Source organism: Dendropsophus ebraccatus, chromosome 1, assembly GCF_027789765.1.
Source record: "Dendropsophus ebraccatus isolate aDenEbr1 chromosome 1, aDenEbr1.pat, whole genome shotgun sequence".
Taxonomy (NCBI): domain Eukaryota; kingdom Metazoa; phylum Chordata; class Amphibia; order Anura; family Hylidae; genus Dendropsophus; species Dendropsophus ebraccatus.
The window spans coordinates 197,245,530-197,265,681 of record NC_091454.1 but is presented as its reverse complement, the minus strand read 5'-3'; the positions used below and the strand labels follow the sequence as shown (position 1 = coordinate 197,265,681).

At 45.3% G+C, this 20,152-nt stretch overlaps 1 protein-coding gene across 1 annotated transcript; it reads left to right on the top strand.

Moving 5' to 3' along the window:
• The first annotated feature begins 2,096 nt into the window (after positions 1–2,096).
• MRPS24 (mitochondrial ribosomal protein S24) lies at positions 2,097–16,055 on the top strand. The gene is made up of 4 exons (XM_069944047.1): positions 2,097–2,191; positions 4,163–4,243; positions 5,301–5,412; positions 15,653–16,055. The coding sequence occupies exons 1-4, from the start codon at positions 2,099–2,101 to the stop codon at positions 15,934–15,936; spliced, it is 570 nt and encodes a 189-aa protein (XP_069800148.1). The 5' UTR covers positions 2,097–2,098; the 3' UTR covers positions 15,937–16,055.
• The last annotated feature ends 4,097 nt before the right edge of the window (positions 16,056–20,152 follow it).

Here is a 20,152-nt window from a genome sequence, read left to right as displayed (position 1 = left end):
GCATTAACTGGCAAAATCTTCAAAGGGCCCCCTGCCTGTGTGGGCCCGGAAGCGTCCGCCCCCTCTGCCCCCACCAAATTACGCTACTGGTCAGAGGGAAGCACCATCCAGCGCAAAGCATAGACAAAATGACAGTGACACATGCACAGCAGCAGTGCGAGATGTCCAGACTAGGTCCTGGGGAGTGGAAGCACTCACCGCTTGGGATATGTCTGTGCACACAGCATGTAGGCTGCCTGAACACCGGTGTAGGAGGGCGCCGCAGTCTCACTAACACTTAGCCCTCCGGCAGCAGGGAGAGGAGATAAGGCTGAGCTGCTCGCATCCACAGGAGGATCTCTGCAGTTCTATAAGGTCCCTGGCGTGGACAAGCACCAGAGGAGAGAGGGAAAGTGTCTGATCACCAGCAAAGTGATAGTAGTGGGTTAAAATGAAAGGGCTATCTACCCAGTACAGTATCAGGATGGTACTCAGGGGGGGCCCGTATTACCAAATTATGTTTGTTTACCGAGTTACCAAGTTACTTGTAAGTCACAGTTTGAGGCTGGGTTCCCACTACGTATATTTCAGTCATTATTGTGGTCCTCATATTGCAACCAAAACCAGGAGTGGATTAAAAACACAGAAAGGATCTGTTCACACAATGTTGAAATTGAGTGGATGGCCGCCATATAACAGTAAATAACGGCCATTATTTCAATATAACAGCCGTTGTTTTAAAATAACAGCAAATATTTGCCATTATATGGCGGCCATCCACTCAATTTCAACATTGTGTGAACAGATCCTTTCTGTGTTTTTAATCCACTCCTGGTTTTTGTTGCAATATGAGGACCACAATACTGACTGAAATATACGTAGTGTGAACCCAGCCTTACTGTATATACAAACCCATCTAAAAGATTTATAGGTCAAAGAGGGAATTTATCAATGTTATCACCTGGTCACAAAGTGTTGCACATCACTTACATCCTGGCCAGGCTGGGTTCACACACTGTATACTTCAGGCTGTATTTGGTCCTCAAGTCAGGTCCTCATAGCAACCAAAACCAGGAGTGGATTGAAAACACAGAAAGGCTCTGTTCACACAATGTTGAAATTGAGTGGATGGCCGTCATATAACGGTAAATAACTGCCATTATTTCAATATAACAGCCGTTGTTTTAAAATAACAGCAAAAATTTGCCATTAAATGACGGCCATCCACTCAATTACAACATTATGTGAACATAGCCTTTCTGTGTTTTCAATCCACTCCTGGTTTTGGTTGCTATACAGCCTCACAAATACAGCCTCAAATATACATAGTGTGAACCCAGCCTGGAAGTAGAGATGGATATATGAAAGGTATCGTCTGTCTCCTTGACCTAACAGCAGTTTGGAATATGAATAACAGCTCACAGATTCCCTATCAGCAGGTGTCCCTAATGTACACTGGGGATGAAGGGAAGTTTCTTACCTTCATCTTCTGCGCCATTTTTGTGATGTCAGCATAGGAAATAAACTGCTAAGATTACGAAAACTGTGACAAGGATGAAGGTAAGACACATACCTTAATCCTTGGCGCCCCATGCCCCATGAGGACAGATGCTTCTAACCTGCTGATAGTTTCCCTTTAACGGGAAAAAATATATGCAACTCTAATGGCTTTCCATCATTTTATGACAATGCTGGTGGTGTACTTTACATGTAAGGCTATGTTCACATTTCCATCAAGGCTCTGATATATATATATATATATATATATATATATATATATATATATATATATACACACATATACATACCGTACGCATTGGACAGAACTCGCAACAGGGTCTCTGACACAGGTATGAACACAGCCTTAGGGTTGGGCCCTGAGGCAGTCAGACAACAGGCAAAGATGTGGTGCAATTTCTTTTCTGGGGTTACAACGCATTGTATCACAGCCTTAAAATGTGTAAAACACCAGAGTACCTGACAATACGAGGCGGCCACATTTACACAGCAATGAGAATGTATCCGGCAGTGGCACTGGTCTCTACAATCATTCTGCCCCAGGATTCTTGTATCAGTTGCCTTCTCAGATTCGTCCGCCAGATGTCGCTGTTGACGCTGTATGCGCAGGTCGCGGGTTTCCTCCCTACGGATGACGCTCTGGTACATTCCTAAGATGGCGGCGCCCATGTGTAGTGCGGTGAGCCTGCTGCAGGTAACAGGGACATCGGGGTCACTGCAGAGAAATGGTTTATTTGGCTATGAGGAAACGATCAGGGAGTCGGTTTTGTCACGTTAGTAGAGTTATAACGCACAGTGTGGATGTGTACAAAACCTGGAGCTGTGTAGAGGGTCACATCTTCGGCTTCTGCGGTTTATAGTGTGGGGTGAGGATGCTGCCATGACAGGCGTCACATGTATTCTTTTCTTCCTCATGCACAGTTGTTGCTGTATGTGCTGTGGACTATGGTGAGACATAATTAAAAGATCACCATTATAACCAATAGGGTAAGCTGTAAAATAAAGATCTAATGAGTTTTATAGACCAGAAATGAATAGATTTTCTTTAGATTTCATGATAAGGTAAGCACAGATTCCATCGAAACAGGTGTGTAATACCTTAAAGGGATATTCCGCTCCAATATAATTTTTAATATGTTGCTGCAGTGACACGGAACATAACAACCAGGTTATTCTTACCTTTCTGGGCACTATCGGTGTCGTCCTACGTCATCTCCTACTCCCACATTCAAGGCGGGCTCATCCTGGTGGTGACAGCCCGCTCAGCCAATCAATGACTGCTGCACTGTCCCATCCCAGTCAGTGATTGGCTGACAGGGCTGTTACAAGCAAGATGAGTCTTTTAAAGGGGTACCCTGGGAGAAAAATATATATATAAGACAACTAAGTTTTAAAGTTTTAAATATATATGTAAGACAATTAAGTTTTAAAGACTTGTAAATTACTTCAGAGCAAGAGAGGTTTTCTATGGGGATTTGCTACTACTCTGCACAGTTCCTGACATGGACAGAGGTGGCAGCAGAGAGTCAGGCTGGAATGAATACACCACTTCCTGCACGACATACAGCAGCTGATAAGTACTGGATGACTTGGGATTTTTTAATAGAATTAAATTACAAATCTGTATAACTTTCTGACACTGTTGATTTAAATATAACTTGTTGTCAGAGTACCCCTTTAACTGTGCCCGACTGACCTGGAATGAACAGGACTTGCTCAACTGTTTGGGTTCAACAACATTTTCCGAACCTGAACGCACAGCATTTGGCTCCCAGTGGCTGGTGAAGTTGGATGCGCCCTAGCCAAGTGTAAGAGTTCAGATCACTTTGCTGAACCCAAACAGTTTGGTAAGTCTGCTTAAAGTGACTGTACCACCAGGCCCAGGCTGAAGCACTGGAGGCGGGCCGACCCACCCGTAGTGGGAGGGAAACCCCCGCCCCTCTATGATAGGGTTCCATTGATTCTAATGGAGTCACAACATGGAGGGGCTAGGGTTTCTTCCCACTGGGGGGTGGGTTGGCCCGCCTCCAGTGCTTCAGCCTGGGCCTGGTGGTACAGTCACTTTAAGGGCCAGTGCACACAGAGCAAAAATGGCGGAATTGTCCGCCATGGAATGCCGCCGGCCTCTGTCATAATGACACTCTGAGAGTGTCATTATGAGAGCACACACTCGCAGCGGGATTGACATTCCACTGTAAGTATGTGAGGTAACCCCCCGCCGCCAAGAGCATAAAATACCTGTTTAGTGCCGCGGCTGCATGTGTGGCTCCCGGCTCCGGTTCCGCTCAGCCAATCAGTGCTGTCGTGCACTGATTGGCTGATGGGGACCAATGGGAGCCAGGAGCCACACATGCAGCCGCGACACTAAGCAGGTAATGTATGCTCTTGGCGGCGGGGGGTTACCTCACATACTTACAGTGGGATTTCAATCCTGCTGCAAGTATGTGCTCTCATAGGGATGAATGGCACTGGACCCGCAGTGGATTTCGCTGCGGGTTCGCAGCGTGAAATCTGCTGTGGATCCGGTATGTGTGCAGGCACCCTAACACTAAACAGGACATATGTGTAGAATTGAGCTGCCACCAGTAGTGACATCATCAGGTCTTCACAGACGCTCCCTCAAGATCCAAAGTTAAACATCTCCCATTCCCTTTTTTTTCTTTAGGTTTTGCTCAGAGGACTAGAAGGCGCTGCCCCCCGACATTGTCAGATCCGCTGTATTCAGACCAGTTCCGTCTGTTTAAAGGTAAGCACAGGAGTTCTGAAATCTTATGGCAACTTATGCCTTAAAGGGAACCTGTCACCCCCCGTACCGGGGTGACAGGCTCCCGACCCCCCGTTAGAGACCCCTATACTTACCTCATCCCGCCGGGTCCCGCTTCTGGATTCGGTCGGGTCCCGGAGATCTCAGCCGCTGCAGCCCGGCGCGCGCGCTGAGAGATGAGTCCAACTCCCATAGAGAATGACAGGAGAGTCCAGCGCTCAGTCATTCTCTATGAGCGTTGGACTCATCTGTCAGCGCGCGCGCCGGGCTGCAGCGGCTGAGATCTCCGGGACCCGACCGAATCCAGAAGCGGGACCCGGCGGGATGAGGTAAGTATAGGGGTCTCTAACGGGGGGTCGGGAGCCTGTCACCCCGGCACGGGGGGTGACAGGTTCCCTTTAAGGGGAACTATCAGCAGGTTATACAAACCTAACCTGCTGATAGGTCCCTAGTGAGCACAGGGCGCTGAGCATGAAGGTGTGTCTCTTACCCATCCTCAACGCCTTTCCAGGAGTGGGCAGGTCGAGTGTTGCCCCCCCCCTGTATGGATCCACCCCCAGTGGTCCCTTCTATTCATAATCATTAGGGGCAGGCCAGATCGCTGCTCAGAGAGGCGGTAGCCAGGCCCCCAGTGCTTACAGGGCACAACTAACAGCACAAGAACGGGGCTGCAGATAAAGGTAACAGACATACCTTCATCCTCAGCGCCCCGTGCCCACTAGAGAGCTATCAGCAATTTAGATTTGTCTAACCTGCTGATAATTCCCCTTTAATATTAAGGTCTCCTCCTTATCATCATGATCTCTGCACAGATCACTGAGCATGCCTAGAAAACTCACATAGAAGTGAATAGGGTCTGCCCCAGTCTATTGTTTATGTGATGTAGCGCATATCTCTAAATGTTGTGCAGAGTAGGGGGCGCTATAACAAGTGTGTAACAGCAATGTCTACAAAGAAATAAAAATGAGTGTAAATTGCATGACATGTATGATACCCATCCATGGGCCACCCTCTTAAAGCCTTTTTTTCTTCTTCTCAGAACCGTGCGGCCCGTGTACGTGTTGGTAAAGGAGACAAGCCAGTGACCTATGAAGAGGCACATCCCCCCCACTACATCGCCCATAGGAAAGGCTGGCTCTCTCAGCACACAAGTGAGATGCTTCAAACAATGTCATATACTGTATATATCCGGGCTGAAGATGCTGCAGCCCCATTTACTTGAATGAGACTGAGCTGCAGTAGGGGGGTGCAGCTTATGGAACATATTGGGGGGGATGTACTGTTTAGATACTGGAAACCCCTTTAATAAGTCTCCTTTTAAATTTTACCTCTATACAATGTGTTGTTTGATATATAAGGGCTGCCCATACTGTAAGTTACCTTAGGACCACAAGGAAGTTCAGTAGCTGTACAAAGGCACAAGGCCGCAGATTACCGCACATTACTTATGTATATGGACCCCTACAGAAGAGGATCTACATGTGGTCCTGTGCTGGGAAAGAGAGGGAGCCATTACAGCATCTTGTTTAGGGTCCTTATTAGAGATGAGCGAATCGGGTTCGAGTCAATCCGAACCCGAACGTTAGGTATTTGATTAGCTGGGGCTGCTGAACTTGGATAAAGCTCTAAGGTTGTCTGGAAAACATGGATACAGCCAATGACTATATCCATGATTTCCACATAGCCTTAGGGCTTTATCCAACTTCAGCAGCCACCGCTAATCAAATGCCGAACGATCAGGTTCGGATCGACTCAAGCATGCTCGAGGTTCGCTCATCTCTAGTCCTTATACATATACTGATATTTGTATGAATACAGCTGCAGATGAATCAGTGAGATTGATGCTTGCTTGCAGTGCCTTTACCAGCATGATCAATCACCAGGCTGGGCCACACGAACGATTGCTGTATTATTTGTGCAGCCATACAGTGCGGAAAAAAAAGTTTTTGCTACACCGCCTGTTTTGCAAGTTTTCCCACCTACAAATGATAGAGAGCTGTTAAATTTATTGTAAATACACTACATCTGTAAGAGACTGAAGCTATTAAAAAAAAAGATAATCCCATTGTATGCTTTATATATAACTAGAAAATGTACCCGGCGCTGCCCGGATATAAAGTGTCAGTGTGTTAATTAGATTTGTTCTAAGGTGCCCAGGAGGCCAAGCTAAAGGTATTGTTTCATCTGAGTTAAGCAGTGGAGTTAGTGTATACCTGTAGTGCATAGTTGGAGGGGTTCTGTATACCCACAATGTATAGTTTTTAGGGGTCTCGCATATCTGTAGTGCATAGTTGGGGGGGCTGTATACCTATAGTGTATAGTTGGGGGGGTCCTGTATACCTGTAGTGTGTAGTTGGGGGGGCTGTATACCTGTAGTGTATAGTTGAGGGAGGTCCTGTATACCTGCAGTGTACAGTTGGTGAAGGTCCTGTATACCTGTACTGTATAGTTCGGGGGTCCTGTATACCTGTAGTATATAGTTGGTGCTGTATACCTGTAATGTGTAGTTGATGGAGGTCTTGTATACCTGTAGTTTATAGTTTAAGGGCCCTGGATACCTGTAGTGTATAATTGGTGGAGGTCTTGTATACCTGTAGTATAGAGTTGGTGTAGGTCCTGTATACCTGTAGTGTATAGTTTTGAGGTCCTGTATACCTGTAGTGTATAGTTTGAGGTCCTATATACCTGTAGTATATAGTTGGTGGAGTTCCTGTATACCTGTAGTGTATAGTTCGGGGGTCCTGTATACCTGTAGTGAATAGTTTCAGGGTCCTGTATAACTATAGTATAGAGTTGGTGGAGGTCCTGTATACCTGTAGTGTATAGTTTGGGTCCTATATACCTGAAGTATATAGCTGGTGGAGTTCCTGTATACCTGTAGTATATTTGGGGTCCTGTATACTTATAGTATAGAGTTGGTGAAGGTGCTGTATACCTGTATTATAGAGTTGGTGTAGGTCCTGTATACCTGTAGTGTATAGTTTTGAGGTCCTGTATACCTGTAGTGTATAGTTTGGGGTCCTATATACCTGTAGTATAGTTGGTGCTGTATAGTTGGGTCCTATATACCTGTAGTATATAGTTGGTGCTGTATACCTGTAATGTATAGTTGGTGGAGGTCTTGTATACCTGTAGTTTATAGTTTGAGGGTTCTGGATACCTGTAGTGTATAATTGGTGGAGGTCTTGTATACCTGTAGTATATAGTTCGGGGGTCCTGTATACCTGTAGTGAATAGTTTGAGGGTCCTGCATAACTATAGTATAGAGTTGGTGGAGGTCCTGTATACCTGTAGTGTATAGTTTGTATAGTCCTATATACCTGTAGTCTATAGCTGGTGGAGTTCCTGTATACCTGTAGTATATTTGGGGTCCTGTATACTTGTAGTATAGAGTTGGTAAAGGTGCTGTATACCTGTATTATAGAGTTGGTGTAGGTCCTGTATACCTGTAGTGTATAGTTTTGAGGTCCTGTATACCTGTAGTGTATAGTTTGAGGTCCTATATACCTGTAGTATATAGTTGGTGGAGTTCCTGTATACCTATAGTGTATAGTTTTGGGGTCCTGTATACCTGAAGTGTATAGTTTTGGGGTCCTGTATACCTGTAGTGTATAGTTTGGGGTCCTGTATACCTGTAGTGTATAGTTGGTGGAGGTCCTGTATACCTGAAGTATATAGTTGGTGGAGGTCCTGTATACCTGTAGTGTATAATTTTGGGGTCCTTTATACCTGTAGTGTAAAGTTTGGGGTCCTGTATACCTGTAGTATATAGTTTTGTGGAGGTCCCGTGCACCTGTAGTGTATAGTTTTGGGGTCCTGTATACCTGTAGTGTCCTGTATACCTGCAGGGTTGTATTTACCCGTATGGCAGTGTTATTCAGTCACAGTGTGTCGGTATTGGTCATGTCTGGTATGGCGGTGTTATCCAGTCACAGTATGGCGGTATTGGTCAGGTCTGGTGTGGCGGTGTTATCCAGTCACGGTATGGTGGTATTGGTCAGGTCTGGTATAGCAGTGTTATCCAGTCACAGTATGGCAGTATTGGTCAGGTCTGATATGATGGTGTTATCCAGTCACAGTATAGCAGTATTGGTCAGGTCTGGTGTGGCGGTGTTATCCAGTCACAGTATGGCCGTATTGGTCAGGTCTGGTATGACAGTGTTATCCAGCACAGTATGGCGGTATTGGACGGGTCTGGTGTGGCAGTGTTACCCAGTCACAGTTTGGTATACCTGTAGTGCCCTGTATATACATGTAATGTATAGTTGGAGTAGGGGGTCCTGTATATACATGTACTGTATAGATGGAGTAGGGGGTCCTGTATATACATGTACTGTATAGATGGAGTAGGGGGTCCTGTATATACATGTACTGTATAGATGGAGTAGGGGGTCCTGTATATACATGTACTGTATAGATGGAGTAGGGGGTCCTGTATATACATGTACTGTATAGATGGAGTAGGGGGTCCTGTATATACATGTACTGTATAGATGGAGTAGGGGGTACTGTATACATGTACTGTATAGATTAAGTAGGGGGCCCTGTATATACATGTACTGTATAGATGGAGTAGGGGGTCCTGTATATACATGTACTGTATGGATGGAGTAGGGGGTCCTGTATATACATGTACTGTATGGATGGAGTAGGGGGCCCTGTATATACATGTACTGTATAGATGGAGTAGGGGGTCCTGTATATACATGTACTGTATGGATGGAGTAGGGGGTCCTGTATATACATGTACTGTATGGATGGAGTAGGGGGTCTACCAGTTATTACTGTGGATGTTGTGAGGCAGCTTCCCTAGCAACCATTGCTCCCTGTGAAAATGAAAGCAGTAATCCTATTGGTTGCTAAGGCTCCAACTGCCGTGTCTGCTGCAGCTAATTATATAACCTGTGTTTGCAGTGAGGAGATTTTCCCATTCATCTCTATGGGGCGCTCTTCCCCCTCCCCCTCCCCTCCTGTACATCTGGCGGGGACGGGACCTTCGCAATAACCTTCCCAGGCACCCAATGTATCTGTGGGACAAATTTGGGGTCAAACGGTTCAGGCGTTTGGAAGTCTATAGAGGACAGACAGACAGACAGAAGGACAGACAGACAGACTTTGATTTTTATGATATAGACTAGAAAATGTACCCGGCGCTGCCCGGGGATAAAGTGTCAGTGTGTTAATTAGATTTGTTCTAAGGTGCCCAGGAGGCCAAGCTAAAGGTATTGTTTTATCTGAGTTAATCAGTGGAATTAGTGTATACCTGTAGTGCATAGTTGGAGAGGTTCTGTATACCCACAATGTATAGTTTTTAGGGGTCTCGCATATCTGTAGTGCATAGTTGGGGGGGCTGTATACCTATAGTGTATAGTTAAGGGAGGTCCTGTATACCTGCAGTGTACAGTTGGTGAAGGTCCTGTATACCTATACTGTATAATTCGGGGGTCCTGTATACCTGTAGTATATAGTTGGTGCTGTATACCTGTAATGTATAGTTGGTGGAGGTCTTGTATACCTGTAGTTTATAGTTTGAGGGTCCTGGATACCTGTAGTGTATAATTGGTGGAGGTCTTGTATACCTATAGTATATAGTTTGGGGGTCCTGTATACCTGTAGTAAATAGTTTGAGGGTCCTGTATAACTATAGTATAGAGTTGGTGGAGGTCCTGTATACCTGTAGTGTATAGTTTGGGGTCCGATATACCTGTAGTATATAGCTGGTGGAGTTCCTGTTTACCTATAGTATATTTGGGGTCCTGTATACTTGTAGTATAGAGTTGGTGAAGGTGCTGTATACCTGTATTATAGAGTTGGTGTAGGTCCTGTATACCTGTAGTGTATAGTTTTGGGGTCCTGTATACCTGTAGTGTATAGTTGGTAGAGGTCCTGTATACCTGAAGTATATAGTTGGTGGAGGTCCTGTATACCTGTAGTATATAGTTTTGGGGTCCTGTATACCTGTAGTGTAAAGTTTGGGGTCCTGTATACCTGTAGTATATAGTTTTGTGGAGGTCCCGTGCACTTGTAGTGTATAGTTTTGAGGTCCTTTATACCTGTAGTGTCCTGTATACCTGCAGGGTTGTATTTACCCGTATGGCAGTGTTATTCAGTCACAGAGTGTCGGTATTGGTCATGTCTGGTATGGGGGTGTTATCCAGTCACAGTATGGCGGTATTGGTCAGGTCTGGTGTGGCGGTGTTATCCAGTCACGGTATGGTGGTATTGGTCAGGTCTGGTATAGCAGTGTTATCCAGTCACAGTATGGCAGTATCGGTCAGGTCTGATATGATGGTGTTATCCAGTCACAGTATGGTGGTATTGGTCAGGACTGGTGTGGCGGTGTTACCCAGTCACAGTTTGCCGGTATTGGTCAGGTCTGGTATGACAGTGTTATCCAGCACAGTATGGCGTTATTGGTCAGGTCTTATGAGACTCGCAACCGAGGCTCCACGGACTCCTGTTTTGCATATTTAAATTTTTGGGGGCATCAGTGGAGACTCTTGATTGAGTACTTCATTGGAATTTTTTTCACTGTTCTCCTTGAGTTCAGTGATAACTGTGTTTTGTTGGTCGATTTGCTATTGCCCCAACTAGCCAGAATCCTACTCCACACTGACGAGGGGCAAAAACCCCGAAACGGCTGTCTGTGGATGGAAGCCTGCCTTGGCAAGCCCTTGTCATGATCGCAATGCTCGCACCTTGAGTTAGACATTGACAAAAAGGGGCCACCCTGGTGTTTCCCTATTTATGTTCCAATACTCGCAACCGAGTGGGACTTAAGGGGCTATTTATCAGGGTGGTGTGGTGCTCTCCCTATCATGGAGGCACCCCGTGGCAACAGGCTAGAGATATCTGGCTATCCCGTGTTTTGAGACTCGCAACCGAGGCTCCACGGACTCCTGTTTTGCAGGTCTTATATGACAGTGTTATCCAGTCACAGTATGGCGGTATTGGTCAGGTCTGGTATGACAGTGTTATCCAGTCACAGTATGACGGTATTGGTCAGGTCTGGTGTGGCAGTGTTATCCAGTCACAGTATGGCGGTATTGGTCAGGTCTGGTGTGGCAGTGTTATCCAGTCACAGTATGGCGGTATTGGTCAGGTCTGGCAGTGTTATCCAGTCACAGTATGGCGGTATTGGTCAGGTCTGGTATGACAGTGTTATCCAGCACAGTATGGCGGTATTGGTCAGGTCTGGTGTAGCAGTGTTACCCAGTCACAGTTTGGTATATCTGTTGTGCCCTGTATATATATGTACTGTATAGATGGAGTAGGGGGTCCTGTATATACATGTACTGTATGGATGGAGTAGGGGGTCCTGTATATACATGTACTGTATAGATGGAGTAGGGGGTCCTGTATATACATGTTCTGTATAGATGGAGTAGGGGGCCCTGTATATACATGTACTGTATAGATGGAGTAGGGGGCCCTGTATATACATGTCCTGTATAGATGGAGTAGGGGGTCCTGTATATACATGTATTGTATAGATGGAGTAGGGGGACCTGTATATACATGTATTGTATAGATGGAGTAGGGGGTCCTGTATATACATGTCCTGTATAGTTGGAGTAAGGGGTCCTGTATATACATGTACTGTATAGATGGAGTAGGAGGTCCTGTATATACATGTACTGTATAGATGGAGTAGGGGGCCCTGTATATACATGTACTGTATGGATGGAGTGGGGGGTCCTGTATACCTGTAGTGTATAGTTGGTGGAGGTCCTGTATACCTGAAGTATATAGTTGGTGGAGGTCCTGTATACCTGAAGTATATAGTTGGTGGAGGTCCTGTATACCTGAAGTATATAGTTGGTGGAGGTCCTGTATACCTTTAGTATATAGTTTTGGGGTCCTGTATACCTGTAGTGTAAAGTTTGGGGTCCTGTATACCTGTAGTATATAGTTTTGTGGAGGTCCCGTGCACTTGTAGTGTATAGTTTTGGGGTCCTGTATACCTGTAGTGTCCTGTATACCTGCAGGGTTGTATTTACCCGTATGGCAGTGTTGTTCAGTCACAGAGTGTCGGTATTGGTCAGGTCTGGTATGGCAGTGTTATCCAGTCACAGTATGGCGGTATTGGTCAGGTCTGGTATGACAGTGTTATCCAGCACAGTATGGCGGTATTAGTCAGGTCTTATATGACAGTGTTATCCAGTCACAGTATGGCGGTATTGGTCAGGTCTGGTATGACAGTGTTATCCAGTCACAGTATGGCGGTATTGGTCAGGTCTGGTGTGGCGGTGTTATCCAGTCACAGTATGGCGGTATTGGTCAGGTCTGGCAGTGTTATCCAGTCACAGTATGGCGGTATTGGTCAGGTCTGGTATGACAGTGTTATCCAGCACAGTATGGCGGTATTGGTCAGGTCTGGTGTAGCAGTGTTACCCAGTCACAGTTTGGTATATCTGTTGTGCCCTGTATATATATGTACTGTATAGATGGAGTAGGGGGCCCTGTATATACATGTACTGTATAGATGGAGTAGGGGGCCCTGTATATACATGTACTGTATAGATGGAGTAGGGGGTCCTGTATATACATGTACTGTATAGATGGAGTAGGGGGTCCTGTATATACATGTACTGTATAGATGGAGTAGGGGGCCCTGTATATACATGTACTGTATAGATGGAGTAGGGGGCCCTGTATATACATGTACTGTATAGATGGAGTAGGGGGTCCTGTATATATATGTACTGTATAGATGGAGTAGGGGGTCCTGTATATACATGTACTGTATAGATGGAGTAGGGGGTCCTGTATATACATGTACTGTATAGATGGAGTAGGGGGTCCTGTATATACATGTACTGTATAGATGGAGTAGGGGTCCTGTATATACATGTACTGTATAGATGGAGTAGGGGGCCCTGTATATACATGTACTGTATAGATGGCGTAGGGGGTCCTGTATATACATGTACTGTATAGATGGAGTAGGGGGTCCTGTATATACATGTACTGTATAGATGGAGTAGGGGGCCCTGTATATACATGTACTGTATAGATGGAGTAGGGGGTCCTGTATATACATGTACTGTATAGATGGAGTAGGGGGTCCTGTATATACATGTACTGTATAGATGGAGTAGGGGGCCCTGTATATACATGTACTGTATAGATGGAGTAGGGGGTCCTGTATATACATGTACTGTATAGATGGAGTAGGGGGTCCTGTATACATGTACTGTATAGATGGAGTAGGGGGTCCTGTATATACATGTACTGTATAGATGGAGTAGGGGTCTACCAGTTATTTCTGTGGATGTTGTGAGGCAGCTTCCCTAGCAACCATTGCTCCCTGTGAAAATGAAAGCAGTAATCCTATTGGTTGCTAAGGCTCCAACTGCCGTATCTGCTGCAGCTAATTATATCACCTGTGTTTGCAGTGAGGAGATTTTCCCATTCATCTCTATGAGGCGCCTCTCTTTCCCCTCCCCCTCCCCTCCTGTACATCTGGCGGGGACGGGAACTTCGCAATAACCTTCCCGGGCACCCAATGTATCTGTGTGCCAAATTTGGGGTCAAACGGTTCAGGCGTTTGGAAGTCTATAGAGGACGGACAGAAGGACGGACGGACGGACGGACGGAAGGACGGACGGACGGAAGGACGGACGGACGGACGGAAGGACGGACGGACGGAAGGACGGACGGACGGACGGACGGAAGGACGGAAGGACGGACAGAAGGACGGAAGGACGGACAGAAGGACGGACAGACAGACTTTGATTTTTATGATATAGATTATTCTGCATTTTATGACATGAAATAAGGATTAATATTTGGTCCAGAAACCTGTGTTTATAGTTACAGAGGTCGGACGTTTCCTGGAGTTCTTGACCAGGTTAGCAGACACTGCAGCAGGGATTGTGTCCCGCTCCTCCATACACATCTTCTCCAGATCTTTCAGGTTTCGGGGCTGTCACTGGGTAACGATGAGTTTCAGCTCCTCCAAAGATTTTCTATTGGGTTCAGGTGTGGAGACTAGGCCACTGCAGGACCCCGACTTGCTTCTAACGGAGCCGCTCCTTACTGACCTGGCTATGTTTCGGATCACGCTGGATGACCCAGCCATGACCCATCTACAGTGTTCTTATTGAGGGAAGGAAGTTGTTGGCCAATATCTTGCACTTCCTGGCCCCATCCATCCTCCCTTTCTACACTACAGTTGACCTGTGCCCTTAGCAGAGAAGCACCAAGATGTATGATGTTTCAACCCCCATGCTTCATGGTTGGGACTGTGTTCTTGGGGGTTGTACTCATCCTTCTTCTTCCTCCAAACACGGCGAGTGGAGTTGATATCAAAAAGTTTTATTTTGCACTCATCTGACCACATGACCTTCTCCCAGGCCTCCTCTGCTTCATCCAGATGGTCATTGGTGAACTTCAAATGGACCTGAACATGTGCTGCTGTGAGCAGGGGGACCTTGCGTGCCCTGCAGGATTAATCTATAACAGCAAAGTGTGTTACTAATGACTTGGACACTGTGGTCCCAGTTCTCTACAGGTCATTGACCAGGTCCTCCCATGTAGTTCTGGGCTGATTCCTGACCTTTTTCAGAATCCTCCTCACCTCACGAGACAAAGATCTTGCATGGAGCCCCAGATAAAGGAAGATTGACATTCATCTTGTGTTTCTTCCATTTTCTAATAATTGCGCCAACAGTTGTTGCCTTATCACCAACCTGCTTGCCTATTGTCCTGTAGCCCATCCCAGCCTTGTGCAGGTCTACAACTTTCTCTTTGGTCTTGGCCATGGTGGAGAGGTTGGAGTGTGATTGATTGAGGGTGTGGACAGGTATTTTTTTATACAGGTAATAAGTTCAAACAGGGGCAATTAATACAGGTAATGAGTGCAAAGTTGAAGAAGCTTCTTCAGAATTACTGTAGGTGATCAAATACTTATTATTATTTATTATACTTACCAGCCGGGCATCTCCCTGTGTAAAATGATCTTTCAGCCAACGAGTGTGGGCCTGTTCTTGTGTGATAGTCTGGCACTGGCCGATTAGCACCTAATTGATCGTTCCTAGAAATGGTTGCTGATAACCGGCCTGTATAAAAGGGTCTATAGACAGAAAGTAACCTGAACCCGTTTTGGGTGACACAATGGTTCCTTGTGAAATAGTCCATTGACGTTATATATAAAGTAATCAGTAATCACTGACCGTACAGGAAATTTTATAAAGACGACTTATAAGAGGCTATTCTGTATGTATAATGGTCCTGTGTTTCAGTGCATGTCGGTATTAGCGGTGGTGACTGCTAGAGTCACAGTAAATATAGTTATTAGTAATTGAAGCTTCTTTGTATAGAAGGCCATACTAATATATTACTGTCAGGTGCTTTATACTCACGGTATATGTCCTGCCTCTTCTTCAGGTAACTTAGATGGTGAAGAAGGTGCCGCAGAACGCACCATAGAAGATGTCTATATCCGCAGATTTATGTATGGTACGTTCCACGGCTGCCTGGCCAATGAAGTTGTGATAAAGAGACGTGCCAACCTGATTGTGATATGCGCCATACTGATCCGCAAGCTGTCCCCTCAGAAGTTCTACTTCCTCACTGGCTACACTGAAGAATTGCTGTCCTACCTGTACAAGTGTCCTGTGAAGCTGGAACTGCAGACGGTGGAGGAGAAAGTCGTCTATAAGTATCTGTGAGCTCTGCGTCTGAGGGAATGAACCACAGCGCTTACTGTTACCGGAAATAGACTGCTCCCCATAGTGTTCTGATCCTCAGAGGTTTTGTATGTTATAAGAATAAAGTTGTATATAAACTAGATATGGTTGAGGGTATGTGTAAACGCGACATTGCATTGAGATGTCCATCACCCTTAGGAGGCATGGTTGCCATTAAAGGGGAACTCCACATAAGGAAAATTAGTTTTCTATTAAAAGTACATTAAAAGTTGTATAGATGTCTCTATAATGTATTACCGTATCTGTGCGGTTCTGCCACACTGGTAGCTGATAGAAATCCAGGAAGTGAAGAAAAATGGCCTCTGTGCCAATTCACATTGTCTCCTGCTCCTTCTGCTCTCCCACCTTAGGAAACAAATCTTCCATGCCTCTGTCTCACATTGTGTATGTTTGCTGAGCACAGGCTGATGATGCAGAGGGGGGGGGGGGCAGGGTGTGATGTCACAGGAGGCGTGGCTGGATCCTCCAATCCCCTGAGTGATTCAGCATCTCTGACCGGCCAGAAGCAGGTTCTGCAACTTCACTGTGCAAAACTCTGCAGTGAAATTAGGGCTGTGTTCACACATGTTGGAGTTGCATTGCAGTACAGCAGCATATTCACAAAAATGATGCAGTAACACAATTAAATGATGCTAAATGGCAGAGAGGATCAGAGATGGTACTGCCAATCCCACCTGGACAAAATTCAAGGCATAAACAGTATATCCCATGTAAGATAATATCGGATAAAATCCTTATTGTGGGTCTCAACTTCAGAGATAACAGATGCTTGATCATAATATGTGCATGGAGATGAAAAGAAAAAATGTTTTTAAAAAGTTCTTTCTTTATTCCAATATCAGCGTGCTGTGTGGTGTTACAGGCAGAAAATACAGCGTGCTGTGTGGTGTTACAGGTAGAGAATACAGCGTGCTGTGTGGTGAAATAGGTAGAGAATACAGTGTGCTGTGTGGTGTTACAGGTAGAGAATACAGCGTGCTGTGTGGTGTTACAGGTAGAGAATACAGCGTGCTGTGTGGTGTTACAGGTAGAGAATACAGCGTGCTGTGTGGTGTTACAGGTAGAGAATACAGCGTGCTGTTTGGTGTTACAGGTAGAGAATACAGCGTGCTGTGTGGTGTTACAGGTAGAGAATACAGCGTGCTGTGTGGTGTTACAGGTAGAGAATACAGTGTGCTGTGTGGTGTTACAGGTAGAGAATACAGCGCACTGTGTGGTATTACAGGTAGAGAATACGGTGTGCTGGGTGGTGTTACAGGTAGAGAATACAGTGTGCTATGTGGTGTTACAGGTAGAGAATACAGCGTGCTGTGTGGTGTTACAGGTAGTAACTTTGCTGAGTGGGTGGGACTACAATGAAATGATAAAGTACTGCAAATAATTCAGTAACACAATGAAACTACAATGTGTGAACACAGCCTAGATGTTCTGCAACAGATTTGGGCAAGGTGAGGGACTGTGATGAACAGCTGAGGGAAAGCATTGCATTCTGGAACCAGTACTGCATTCTGAAAACGAAGTACAGAAACACAATACAGAACAACCAGTCTGACACAATGCTCTCTGCTGCCACCTCTGCCCATGTCAAGAACTGTCCAGATCATGAGCAAATTCCCATAGAAAACTTCTCCTGCTCTCCAGACTGGAAAGAATACCACTTCCTGCAGCACATACAGCAGCTGATAAATACTGGAAGATGAGATTAGTCTTTTTTTTTTTTTTAATTGAAGTAAATTTTTAATTTCTGGCACAAATTGATTTAAATTAAAATATTTTGATGAACAACCCCTTTAAACCAAAGTGGCTGATCATGACTTGTCCCTGGAATGAATGGAGGGCAGCTGGAACTCTGCTCACTTTCTTGGACTTGCATCTATGTAAAGATTGAGAGCCCTCCAGCATGCAGTCGGCTGGCAGAGATTGTTTAAAAGCTGGAAACTGGCATCTTGCCACAGTATACACAACTCCCATTATTGTCTGTAGGAAAGTGAATTGCTGCAAGCCCGCAGAGCTACCCTTTATACACATCTCCCATTAATGTCAGATACTTCTGTAAACTGCATACTGGGCTGTAACCAGACTGGGGGAGGACCCAGATATAGGTGTGGATCAGACTTCTAGAACATATCCTCTGGATAAGCCATAAATGTTTCACATAGGAAAAACACTTTAAGGGTATAAACCCACACACCGTATATGCAGCAGATATGCAACAAATACGCAGCAGATTTGTTGGTACAGATTTGATGCTGTGTTCAGTTATTTAGATCTAATCTGCTGCGATTTTGCTGCGAGTTTGCTGCGTATCGCAGCAGTAAATATGCTGCATATACGGTGTGTGGGTTTATACCCTAACCAGAAATTGGCACAGCCCAAGAAAAGGCTATACACCATATGACCACTTGGGGGCGAGTTTGAGAAACACTTTTGTACCTGCAGGCTGCCACCTGCTGATCTTCCTTACACACTGCCCGTGATATACACTAGGGTATACCTTCAGTATGTGTGAAGTATAAAAGCTTCCGCATATACACTAGGTTAGGCAGCCCCTAATATGCCTTAGGCCTGGGGCTTTCCAGCATCCTGTTCACAATATGGATCTATATAACTGTAGCTGATAGATGTGACCCCTTACTCCCCATGAGATGTCTTAGCAAGACCTCATAGGTCATGTACTACTGTTGCTTCTGCCTGAAGACATCAGGAAAAATCTATAATTTTTTTTTTTTTTTTAACAAACCTGTATACTTTTCTGGTAGCTGGAGTGTTTTTTTCTGCTCTGCATGATGTATTAATAGGCCAGGAGCTGAGAAACTGTTCAAATCTCCGCGGCTCTGTCACTACAGTACATATGATTGCTCATCCCTACCTTAAAAGGGAACCAATCAGCCCAGTTCCCTGAACTACTGTATACAGCTCCTGCAGCAGCCATGGTATGTACCAGCCGTGGCTGCAGCAGGAGCTGTATACCCAAATAAAGGACTTTAATCCCCTGTGACAGGCAGCGGTGGGGAAGTAGTCCCCTGGGCGGCTGCCTGCCTGTATCTAGTGGCAGCGCTCTGAGGGATGATTAACAGGCAGAGAGGCCAGTAAAAGACAGAACACATTAAGATGTAAATTATATAAACTTTTGATAAGTCAAGAGTCATCCGTGTGCCTCTCCTTAAAAAGATCTCTACGTGTTTGTCCGCTGTCTCAAAACTCAGGCTCTAAAGCAGGGATGGGGGACCTGCGGCTCTCAAGATGTTGCAATACTACAGTTCCCATCATGCCCAGACAGCTAAAGCAAAAAAATTGTTTTGCAAAAGCTGGAGGGACACAGGTTCCCCATCCATGAGAAACTGCATTCCCCCATGTGATTCTAATAATCGGTGAGAGTCTCAGCATCTAGTCTGACATGTGAAAAGTTATCTGAAAAGGAGAGATTTGTATCAAATACTTGTGTAAGTAAGATGGATGCCTCTGATCATACAGCATAACAAGTGTATGTTGGAGTCCACTACAGCAGGGAACAGCATGGCTTCTGTACTGTGGAAGAGTGGTGGTCCTAGCAATCAGACCCCCAACATTCAGTAAGTATATAACCCAATGTGCCATCACTTCATATTGCAGTGTTTACAATTATATCAATCTAGGGCAGTGCTTCTCAATTCCAGTCCTCCTGGCCAAACAACAAGTCATGTTTTGAGGATATAAGAGAACACCTGTGCTAATACCTGATGCACCGAGTACAATTATATCACCTGTGAAATACTAAGGAAACCCGCCATGAGGACTGGAGTTGAGAAGCACTGATCTAGACAATAGTAGCAACTTCTAGGTAGTCCTAGACATGAGCAAATTTATTCACTAGGAACAAAGTAATCGCTTCATTCCGACCTACATTCTCAGCAGACTGCACACTTTGACGTCCGCAGGGGCTGGGAAAAAGTCCTGATACAGTCCTGGGAAACTTCACCTAGTTTCCCAGCACCTGGGGAGGAGTGGAACAGCACGGAGCTGCAGAATACTATTCACTTCTTTCCTACTGTAAATTCTCTCATCTCTAGACTTAATACTACTGAATCAGTATCTTGTAGTACCGACAAGACCCATAGTTAAAATGTCATTTTTGTTGACTTCAGGCGTCCAATGTACCAGTGTACTCTAAGCAAGAGGCAGTCACTTCTACCGAACC

Coding starts and splice junctions, on each gene's coding strand:
- MRPS24 (XM_069944047.1), top strand. CDS start 2,099: ATGCGCAGGTCGCGGGTTTCCTCCCTACGGATGACGCTCTGGTACATT. Junction 2,192..4,162: donor GTGCGGTGAGCCTGCTGCAG/GTAACAGGGACA, acceptor TTTTTTCTTTAG/GTTTTGCTCAGAGGACTAGA. Junction 4,244..5,300: donor CCAGTTCCGTCTGTTTAAAG/GTAAGCACAGGA, acceptor TCTTCTTCTCAG/AACCGTGCGGCCCGTGTACG.